The sequence below is a fragment of the Hyaena hyaena genome, unplaced genomic scaffold (genome assembly GCF_003009895.1).
Source record: "Hyaena hyaena isolate Hyena2069 unplaced genomic scaffold, ASM300989v1 scaffold_4, whole genome shotgun sequence".
NCBI classification, from domain to species: Eukaryota; Metazoa; Chordata; class Mammalia; order Carnivora; family Hyaenidae; genus Hyaena; species Hyaena hyaena.
The window spans coordinates 7,807,140-7,818,196 of NW_024080636.1; the positions used below are offsets into that span (position 1 = coordinate 7,807,140).

The following is an 11,057-nucleotide window of genomic DNA, read 5'->3' on the forward strand; positions in this document are numbered from 1 at the left end:
AAGCCTTGGGCCTTCTGTGACCCGGGAGCCACGAGCCACAGAGAAGCCACGAGCCACAGGGAAGGACGGCCTGGGGCAAGGAGGCGCTGGGCGAACTGGAGGCGCGTGGGGGGGATGGAGAAAGGTGTCGGGAGCCGCGAGTGAAGGAAACGTCCCTGCGGAAAGCGGACGCCGTGACGCGGGGCCGTCTTCGGCCGAGGAGCAGCTCGGAGGAGAGAGCCGAGGGATGGAGGCAGAGTAGGTGTGGAGGGCGGGGGGCACGTTCCCAACCTGCGAAGCGGGGCGCTCCGGAGGGGAAGCCACCGTGACCAGGAAAGGAGGAAGCATCAGATTAGGACGACAGTGGGACTGGAAAGGAAGCCCCCAGCTACAAGCAAGACGGAAGCTTCAGGACCACACACCCCACGGCCGTGCGTTTGCATAGAAGGGACGAGAGACGGCCGCCCCACACCGATGCAGGTTAAACCGGGGAAATAAAATTAAGTCAAGAGGACAGGGGTGCACAGAGCCTCCGAAGGCACAGACCAGCCGCCCTCTGAACCCAAAGGAAAGAAAGGATCGCCACCAGGGATCTGACAGAGACATACTGTCACTTTAGAATTCAGTCCGACTTCGGGGCGCCTGGGCAGCTCATCAGGCGTCCGACTTCGGCTCAGGTCATGATCTCGTGGTCCGTGGGTTCGAATCCCACGCGTCGGGCGCTGTGCTGACAGCTCGGAGCCTGGAGCTGCTTCCGATTCTGTGTCTCCCTCTCTCTCTGCCCCTCCCCTGCTCGTGCTCAGTCTCTCTCAAGAATAAAGAAACATTTAAAAAAACACACACACACACTAGAATTCAACCCTACTTGGAGTTGTTTTTTTGAACAAGGGACTAAAGAAGACAGTTTTAAATTTGAGAGGATTTAGAAAGTGTACCACCCACAAAGCTTCCCTGAAAATGTGAATAAAAGATTATCTCAAGCCAATGGAAGAAACTAGAAATCAAGAGTGGTGACTGTTGAAACCGATAAATGTGTGGAGTTAAATAGAAGTCACTCCAGTGAGCGTGGTTAGAAAATCGAACCCAAAATCCACAGCACGTTATTTAATATGCTGCATATATTGTGAAAAATAATCGCTGTGTCATAGTAAACAGCTTTGTTGCCTCTGGCTAAATTAATAGAGGCTGAGGGGCGGGAGCACATGCTGAGTAAGGGAAGAGTGACTTAATGTCTGTTCATGGAGGAGAAGGAGCCATAATGACTCAGGTCATTAGAAATGGCTTAATCATTAAGAGTGCATTTGATTTGGGCGCCTGGGTGGCTCAGTGTCCGACTTCGGCACAGGTCATGATCTCACGGTTCGTGGGTTCAAGCCCCGCGTCGGGCTGTGTGCTGACAGCTCAGAGCCTGGAGCCTATTTCAGATTCTGTGTCTCCCTCTCTCTCTCTCCCTCCCCTGCTCATGCTGCCCCCGCCCCCCTCTCTCTCTCAGAGATAAATAAAACGTTAAAAAATAAATAAATAAAGTAAAATGGGGTCCTCATCACAGAAAAGCTGAGGGTGGCCCCAGGGTCTGGGAAGGCTCCCGGTCAGGCAGCCCTGGGATTTCTGGGCACAGCGGCTGGTCGCTCACTAAGGGGCTGGTGAACAAATGTGGGGTCAGAGCCCGAGACTCAGGTGTGACTCTGCCTCGAAGGCACAAAACCCTCCTCCCCACCCTCTCCTTTGACCGAGGTCTCCCTCCCCAGCTGCCCTGGTCTTCGTGTTAAACCCAGATGTTAGTGTCCATGGTGTCCGTGACCCCAAACCGGGGGCCCTCGTGATTCGTGGCTGCCCTCCCCAAGGAGGAGAAAACGTGGTTTTGCTGTAGAAGTGGCCGCTCAATAGAAATAGCAGACAGTTATCTACCGAGTCAGCTCCCGAAAGCCCCTCTGAGCTGGGATCCAGCCTGGACCAGACTTTCTAGAAACTTCTCCAGAGAGACGTACCCCAAGAAAAATGGCTGTGAGGCAAAGGAAGGAAATAAGTCATTGTAAAGAAAGAAATGTAATTCTTCCGTATCAGATCCAAAAAGGTCTTACATTCCGGAGAGAGAAGCCACGCAGTTTAGCTGGGCGATGAATCAGGTTCCTGCAGCTCTCAGCTCTCAGCCCGGGACTCCGTCGGGCTCTCGCTGTAGAAGCTAAGGAGAAGCACACACCTTCCCAGGCGGGGCCCCGGCACCACCCGCCCCAGCGGCCCCCGGGCTCTGCCTCGTCACACAGAAGGGCTGCACAGTCGCCGCCAGCCGGCTCTCCCCCGCCTGGCTGGAGCCGTCGGCCGCTTACCCGTGTGACATCCGTGTTTGTGGCCAGCCCGACGGCAGGGGTCAGGAGGGGTGACACAGCTTGCGTGTCTGCAGCGGGGCCCCTCTGCAAAGGGTCGTGCCCTCCCCCACAGGGTCAGGCGTCTCGGACATTCCGCACACGAGCCCACAAGCCTCATCCTGTGGAGCCCGATGACCGGACGTGGGGCAGAGAGGACGCTGTGGGGGAAGGCCCAGAGGGTGGTGGAGAGGTGGACCCCATGCTGGTCGGGGCAGCTGCGCTGACCCCCCCACACCTGCCCTGAGGGTCAGCCGTGCACCAGCAGGGGCCCGGCCTCTCGTCCAGCCTCTCCTGTGGGAGGCCCTCTGCCGTGGGGCCTCCTGACGGCTCAGGGAAGGAGGCTTCTTTCTGGAATTAGTGACTGTTGTGAGGAGCCCATCCACGGTCCCCACGCATGTCCACGTCCTGCTCCGGGGCTGGAACGTGGCCTTAGAAGCCAAGGGGCACTTTGCAGATGTGATTTGAAGCAGGAGCCGTGAGACGGGGATGGTCTGGGGGCGCGTGGGGTCACAGGCGTTCCTGCAGGGGTGGGGGGGGGGCTGCCGGCCGCCCCCTCTGGAGGTGGAGGAAGAGGAGTCCCCCCAAGGATGCGGGAAGGCGGGGGCCACGCCCCCCCCAAGCCCGGGCAGGGTGGCCCCTGGTCTTCGCCCTCCAAGCCTCGGTGGGACTTTGGGCTCCAGGCCTGAGACAGAGGCGTGTTGCTTGATCTCCACTGAAGGGAGATTTGTGAGGCTCCCGGGAAGCTGCGTCTGTGGGCCTGGCGTGATTCATGGGGCTCCCCTGAAGCAGGAAGCCCATCGGGGGGGCCCGGGCGGCAGGAACATCAGCCCACCTGCCCCGGGGCCCCGGCCCAGCGTAGCCTCGGAGGTGGTCCTCACACCGGCGCCAAGGTGGGGACGATGCCCCCTTGCTCACCAAAGGGAGGGGTGCCCGTCAGGGACCAGAGCCTGCGCCGCGAGCAGGACTTCCCGCTGGAAAAGCCCACAGGGTCTGTCACAGGGTCCGTCACAGGGTCCGTCACAGGGTCCATCACAGGGTCTGTCACAGGGTCCGTCACAGGGTCTGTCACGGGGTCCGTCACAGGGTCCGTCACAGGGTCTGTCACAGGGTCCGTCACAGGGTCCGTCACGGGGTCCGTCACAGGGTCTGTCCCGCGGAGGCCGGTGTGCGAGCTGCCAACACGGCCGTGCAGCAGGGCCTCTTCCGGGAAAGGGCGCTTGACCTCACGTCAGACAAGCTTTCAACCGGAACAGAAAGCACCACTCCTTGGACTCACGGCCCAGAAAGTTCTGTCCTGTTTTCTAAACGATGCTCTCTAGTGTCCAAGTCCTGCCCGTCACCGCAGAGAACTTTCCGGGGTGGGGGAAGCGCCCCCCGAACCAGGCCCTGGCACCACAGCGCCATCCCGGGCCGCAGGCTGCCCCGGCGCCGAGGCACCCCAGGGTGGGGTGTCCGCTGAGCACAGGAACCGCCCACACGGGACCCTTCCGCAGGGCGGGGGGCCCGGCTGCAGGCCCCCTGCCCCCGCTGACCTCGGTGCCCCGTCGATGTGCAGGGGAGGGGGGCCCCCAGGGCGTCCGAGCCTCTTGGTCCCTCCAAGCCCGGGGCGCACTGGCTCCACGTGTCCCTGAGCGGGTGGGAGCCCATGTCGCTGGAGCGCAGCTGCCCGTCCCCAGGGAGGGCCAGCCGGCCAGGGCGGGCTCCCTCGGGGTCCCCTGGGTGGGCCGGCCAACCTCAGGGTGTGACAGAAGGGAGGGTCCCAGGGGAAGGGACCCGCAGGCCAGAGAAGCTGCCCCCGGCCCAGCAAGTCCTGCCGCGGGCAGAGGCCCCCACGGCGGCTTCTCCTTGAGCTGTGGCCCCCGGTGAGGTTCCTGGGCTGGAAACGCTGCCCCACCCCCACCCCAGGGCCAGTGGGCCCGTCAGCGCGGCTCGGTCCCTGTCACCAGGCCTAGGGAGGCGGTGGCAGCCACCACCAGCTGTGGCCCGGGACTGTGGGGGTCAGGCTGCCCCTCCGTCCCTGGGGGTCAGGCACGTGGTGGGGACAGAGGCTCCGCCGTGCTGGGTGTCTGTCGGCCCAGGGGCGGGGCTCGGGAGGCCGGGGAGAGAGGCCCGTGGCCAAGCAACGTGGAGGAGGACGGGGCACCGCCGGCTGCCGGGGCCTCTGGCACCGCCAGGCGGGCAGCACAGGGCACAGCCGCCGCGCAACAGTTGATGTCGGTTGGTCCGCTGAAGTCTGCATGGACAGACAGACAGACAGACGTGTGGGGACACAGGACAGGCTTTGGTCTGCAAAGTGCTGGGAGCAGGAGCCGCGGGGCCCCAGGTGGGGGGGGGGGGCAGGGCGGGCAGGGAGGTTCCAGACACCACCCCGGCTCCCCCGCACTCGTGCCCACGGGCTCCCCCCCACACCTCCCTCTGCACCCGGGCCAGTGCTCTAGGTCCAGCCCCAGGATCCTTCACACGCCCCGCCAGCCGGGCGGGGCGAATCCCCTTGCAGCCTGGGTCCCGTCTCACGGAGGACATGGGCCCCAGCCGCGCAAGGGCCAGGCCGGCCTCACACCCGCTCACAGCCGGCCTCGCGCTTGGCCGCAGGCTGTGCTCTGGGGTCCTGCATGGAGCCCCGCGGCTCACGTGCCGGCCTCGGGCACCTCCTGCAGCGAAGCTGGACGGGAGGGATGCATCATCGGGGGCGGGGCTGGGGGGACCCAAGGGGGCCGAGAGGTGTTGGTGGGAGGCCGGGACGGCGAAGCGGTGCCCAGCCCAGGTCAGACGCGGCCTCACCTGGGGCGGGACTGACACCCGCCGCCCTCCGGGGCGCTCTCTCCAGGCGACCAAGCCCGCCCTTCCACCTGCGGGGCTGGAGGGGTGTCGCGGGGCCGGGCCGGGCAGGACAGCCTGGGGCATCGGGTGGCGCACGGGTTCCGGAGTCCTGGACTCTTCCGAGCCAGCACCTGGATGTTGGAAGCGCTGGAGGCCACCGGCAGCGTTTCCTGTAATCCTGGTTAATGAGAGACCGAGCGAGGGGCAGGGGCTTCTGGGAGGCCATACTTCCTGCTGGCGGTGGGCGGCGCTGTCATGTGGTCCCCAAATGCCCGGGATCAGGCGACCAGCCTGGAGCAGGGCAGCTGGGCGGCAGAGACCTGGCTCCTGAGACCACCGTCTGCCCTTTGATCTGTGGTTTCCCAGGTGAGCCCCGGCCTCAGGTGGAGAACGGGGTCGCTGCGGGTGATCTGGGTGCCGTGAGCGGCTCTCGTGTTCAGTGTGCGTGGGGACCCGAGGGTGACAGGGACAGCCTGCTATGTCCCAGGCAGCTCCCTGCCTCCGGGTCCTCAGGGGGACAGGTGGGGCATGACTGGAGCCCGCCCCGTGCCGGCCTGAGGACGCCCCACCACGCCCGGTGCATGGGCAGCGGGGGCAGGGCCGACTCCAGGTGGCCCCATCAGGGTGGTCTCTGCAGGGGGAGCCGGGGAGAGGGTCCCCGTGAGCGAGGACTGCTCGTGCCCAGCCTGGTGGGACCGAGAGTTTGAGGGACAAGCTAAGAGGCCGTGGCGAGGCCAGCAGGGGTGGGGCAGGGGCGTGCGGGGCGGGCAGGGTGGAGTGGCACCGGGCCGGGTGCCCGGGCAGCGTGGGGGCAGGGGCTGCCTCTGTGTGGAGAGAGGAGGCTGAGTGGGATTTCTGACGGCCTCCGCCCCCCCCGGCCCCCCCGCCATCACTCTGCTGTGTCCCATCATCTGGGCCACGTGACACCCCCCGTCCCCTGACCGGGGGCCCCGCGGGGAGGCTGCCCTGGGTCGGGCAGCCCCTGAGCACCTGACCCGAGCCCCAGGGTCCCTGCCTGGGACCGGGACCCCCTTAGGGGACAGGGAGACAGGACCCTTGTGGGGACGTGGGACGCAGGCTGCTGGTCGGGGTCCTGTGGCACGAGGCTGCGGTGGTCTGTGGAGGCCGTCACGCCCCCCACTTTTCTGCCTCCGTTGCTTTAAGGGTGGCACTTTCCCCGCCCCAGAGCCCTGTCTTGAGACCATCATTTCACGCTTTGTGGCCGTGAGCGTGTCCAGCCTGACCGGGAATCAGGGTCAGGGTTAGGGTTAGGGGCGTGCATCCCACCCCACCTCTGGCCTCCCAGGGGCTCCACGGCCCTGTGACACTTCCGTTTCCGCCACTTGTCACCATGCAGTTAGGCAGCACCTGCTGTATACGTGGCGCGGTGCCAGTCAGTGTTGGGGAAACAGGCGGCTGGGGCTCAGGGCCAAACTGCTGCCCAGCGCAGGCCGTGCCCTTGGCCAGCAGTGCTCAGGGCACCGGCCATGCCCAGCGCGGGGTGGGGTCCCCACCAGGAACACAGAGGAAGGATGGTGCCTCCCCGAGAGGCCCCCTGTGGCAGGCGTCGACCGAAGTCTGGTGTTATGTCCTCGAGAAAGGGTGCTGGCCTGAGCCAGAAGAGGGACAAGGACAGGGGTCTGTGATGTGCACTGCACCCCCGAGGCCGGCCTGGGGGGGCGTGTCCGGGGCCCGTTCATTCCCGACCAGGACCCTTGGTGTCCGCAGGGCTGACGCTGTCTCCTCTCTGTTCCTCAGGTCTCCTGACAAACGCAGCCCCAGAGGGGCCCCGGGAGCGGCCTCGGCTCCCTGGAGCGTCCACACCTCGGCCACGGTCCTCTGCCTGCCGGGGCCGTCACCGGCTCTCTGCCATCCGCCCACCCTCCGTCTCTGCAGCCGGCCAAGGACAGCCCGCTTCCCCGGCGCCGAGCTGAGCGAGCACCGCAGCGAGGAGCCCGGCCCGGCACACGGCGGGGACGCAGGGCCAGCGCGGGAGGAAGGGCAGCGCCGGGCCCGGGACAGGACTGGCTTCTCCTTGCGCCCCAGACTGTCCGAATCGCTTTTATTTTCTTACCCTTTCAGTATATACTCAATAGACCAAAGAGCAAATCTATTTTAACGTGCACTCGCCCTCGCTGTCAGAGTCCCTGGGCTCGACTCGGGGACACGCGGGCAGAGACATGCCGGCGGCCCCGGCGGGGCCCGGAGGGCGGCCCTGGCGGAGGCGTCCGCCCCACGGACCCTGCGGGGCGCCCTGAGAGGGCCGGGCCGGCGATGCCCCCACGCGGACCCCGCGGGCGCATGGACCGCGTTGCGCGCCCCGCTCCTCTGCGCGTAGACGGACCTGACCGACTAAAATCACCTTCCGTTTTAACCAGTTACACACGCCTCTCTCCAGCTCATCTCTGGTAGTGGGGTACCCAGTATTCGCCAAGAGCATGTTGGGTCTCTCGTGGCCGCTGTCTCCTCCCACACACCATTTAGCTCCAGAAAGCAAATTAAAGAAAACTCAAGTAACACTTGTTTGAAAGAGATCATTAAATGTATTTTGCAAAGCCTAAAGTTATATATTTAACAGTTTTTATATGCTGTATATTTGTAGAAAATCCTATTTCACAGTGAAGGTGGTAACCCTGGCCGACCCAAGGGGGCGGAGCGCCACTGTCTCGGGGGCCCCCGGGGCGCAGGGCGCGGGGGCAGGACTCTGGGGACGGTGGCCAAGGACGCGCCCACGTTGTGGGAGCCGGGTGGCCCAGGCGCCCCTGCAGCGTCTCCGTGAGCGCAGGGTGCGCGACTCGTCGGGCACGCCTCTTCTGACGGTCACATGTCCCTTGTCGCCCGCGCCCCCCCCCCCCGACATGGCCGGTCAGGAGGGGGCTCTGCAGCCGAGCCCGCCCCCAGGCCGCGCCCCGCCTGCCAGACCGAGCAGACGCCGGGGCCACCGCGCCAAGGGATGCCGGCACCCCACCCCCCCACCCGCCCGCGCCCTCGCTGCCGCGCCAGGTCGCCAGGCCCAGTGGGCGGGGGCGGCCGCGCCCCTGGGTCCCCGGCCGTCGTCCGCCGGGCTCCTCCGTTCTCCTGAGTTTCCGCTGAACTATACTACCTGACAGTCCAATTAACAGGTGTACTATGCTAGTTCTATGCTACTAAAAAAAATTAAAAGAAGAAAAAGTAAAAACATATATATAGAGAAGCTGTTCGGCAACCCATAGACTACAGATAGCAGAGATCCGTTTCATTTCAGACCCGTTTCGACGTCCATGAGCATTGAGTTTACCTTTCGGTCACGACACACTTAGAGGTTCGCGTGTCTGGAGGGAAGGACGCGGCCGGGCCTCGGTTTCTGGCCAGAGCAGAGGGGGCACCGCGGAGGGTCCCGCCTTCTCACCGCCCACCTCCCTGCCGCTGCCCGGCTCCCATTTCCTCCCACAGCCAGTGTAGACCCCTTCAAAGGCAGAGACTGGAGGTTTAAGACGTTACAGCGGTTTTTTTTCCCTCTTGTTTTACAGTATTCGATTTTGTGTTGATTCAGCTAAATTATGAAAATAAAGAAAAGCTCCTTTGGTAAGCATGGCTTTTGTTTGCTGGCCGTGGTGTCCTGGGAGGGGCAGCAGCAGGTGCCTGGTGACGGGGACCTCCTGGCGGGGCCTGAGCCCGGCCCCCCCGCAGCAGCTACTCGGGGGCCTCCGTCACCCTGTGTGCATAGCCCCCCCCGGAGAGGTCAGGTCCTGCACACAGAGGAACAGAGCCCCCACAGCAGGCCAATGTCCAAGGGACCCCCTTTCCAGAGAAATCCGCTCAGACCTGCAGACTGGTCTTCGGCGCTGAGAACGTTCCTGAGCTGCCCGGAGTCCTCCCTGATGCCAGGAAGCCCCGCCTGCCCTTTCCCAGCTGCTCTCAGACAGGAGCCCCGGGCAGCGCGGCTGGTGGCTCAGCTGGGGGCTGTCTGCAGTGTGAGCGTGACTGTAAGGAGACCTCCCTGGCCTGGGGGGCCGTTGCAGTGGGGAGCACAGAGCAGGGCTAGACCTGGCGGGGAGGAAAGGGGGCAGAATGCAGGCCCAGCAGCGGCCACTGGCACCGCCGGGCGGTGGGGTGGGGTGGGGGAGAAGCCTGGGGTTCTGCATTCCGGGCACAAACAGGGCAGGACAGGGTCCCCACGTCTTCCTCTGTCCAAGCTGAGGAAGGATCAGCCGGAAGGCACAGGACTGGGCAGTGTGGGCTCAGGAGTGGGCAGGGAGGAAACGCGGCTCAAGCAGGAGCTCCCGGAGGCTCACCGCCCGAGAGCCCCTCCCCCACGCAGTCTGTCCCAGTGTCTCCTGGGAACGTGGCAGGGAGATCCCCAAACCAGGAAGCTGGAGGAAAGGATCGAGACGCTTCGCGGCCACGAGGGCTCGTAAGAATAAGGATGGTCGTCTCCAGAGAACCAGTATCAGTCAGTACGGGCTGGGTCATGTCTCGGTAACAAACAGTCCGGCCTCTCGGAGCCTGACACTCAAGTAAACGTGGACCTGCCCTCATACCGCAAGCCAGTGCACCTGGTGCCAGGGCTCCGGGGAGGCTTCACCCGGCCCTGTGATCGGAGGAGACCCGGGAGCACCGGCCTGGCGGGAAAGGTGTCCACGCGGAAGTAGCCCATCTCCTCCGCTCTCTCTGGCTGGCCTGCCCTTGGCTGACGTGAGCTGTCTGGCCTCAGTTTCCTCACCGAGAACCGGCCCAGTCATCACAGCTGCCGGCTTCCAGGCTGCGAAAGGGCCTCTCTGGCTCCAAAGCCCCAAAGCGCGAGCAAGATGCGTGAGGCCCACCTCCCTGCCGTGGGGACGGCCACGCGTGGTCTGCGCAGTGAGCGCTGCAGCCGTGCTGCCCCATCCCTGCCGGGCTGTGAGTGGAGGTGGCGAGGGGCGCGGAGGCTGCCGCAGGAGGGAGGCCGCGGACAGCCCTCTGCACGCACGCCGGCCACTCCCCAGCCCCGCCAGGGCGGCTTGTCTGAGCGTCGGCGGTGGGGCCTCAGGAGAGGCCGTGACGCAGCTGCGTGGGGTAAGCAGGTCACACCTCCTCTCTGCCTTGGTTTCCCCGTTGGCGGGATCCGGAGAATCGTGCAGCGCTCACTGCGCGTTCCTAAGGATAAAGGGAAGCGCGCACACGGGCCATCTCTGAATGGCAGGACTGGCGCCCCCACTGGCCCGCCGCCGCCCGTCTCGCCGAACCCCGTCCTGCAGCCTCTTACCGGGGCGACATGCGCCTGGGCTGCAGGCGAGCGGAGCGCACAGCTGCCCGCCTGCCGGGATCAGGTGAGGCTCCACGGTTGGACCATGGCCACCCTGACACCCCCCTGTCCCCGGCTGGCTCCTGGGCCGGGTTGGGGCCAACCGTGGGCAAGCTCCGTGTCCCGGGGGCAGGGAGGGACGTCCCGCCTCGGTGGCGCGTGTGTGCCTCTGTGCGCGCGCGCAGGTGTGATGTTTCCGCCATTGCCCTCTCGTGCTGAGCACCTTGTGAGCCAGGTTCCGAGGAGGAGATCTGCACGGTTCTTGGCCTCCAGGACCCCCAAGGGCAGGGACCCCAAGGGCACACTCAGAGGCATCCATCCGGAGGGCTGTGGGGGTGGGCTCACCCTCCGTGGGTGAGGACCTCGGGCTGTCTCCATGGGCACTGCCAGCCCGCCAGGGGCCTCCCCTCCCCCTCCCCCCGCATGGCTGCATCCCCTCCTGCCAGGCATCTCCGGGCCACAGTCACGCATCAGGCTGGCCTTCAGGAGGTGACCTCTCTGCTACCCTTGTCCTGAGCCGCCTTCACCCCGACCGGCCGGTGCCCGTGGAGAGTGCGCTTCTCTGGGAAAGACCCCGAGATTCCCAGGTGCTGGGCTCACGGAGAAGCATGGCGGGGGGGGGGGGGGGC

At 65.1% G+C, this 11,057-nt stretch overlaps 1 protein-coding gene across 2 annotated transcripts in view; it reads left to right on the forward strand.

Annotated features, from left to right (window-relative positions):
• TAFA5 (TAFA chemokine like family member 5) overlaps positions 1–8,736 on the forward strand; it is a 174,670-nt gene extending 165,934 nt beyond the window's left edge. For both annotated transcript variants that reach the window (XM_039235238.1, XM_039235248.1), the window contains exon 4: positions 6,924–8,736. In XM_039235238.1, coding sequence (XP_039091169.1) covers positions 6,924–6,932 — 9 coding nt within the window. In that variant the 3' untranslated portion in view covers positions 6,933–8,736. The remainder of the gene's footprint in view (positions 1–6,923) is intronic.
• Positions 8,737–11,057: the final 2,321 nt, after the last annotated feature.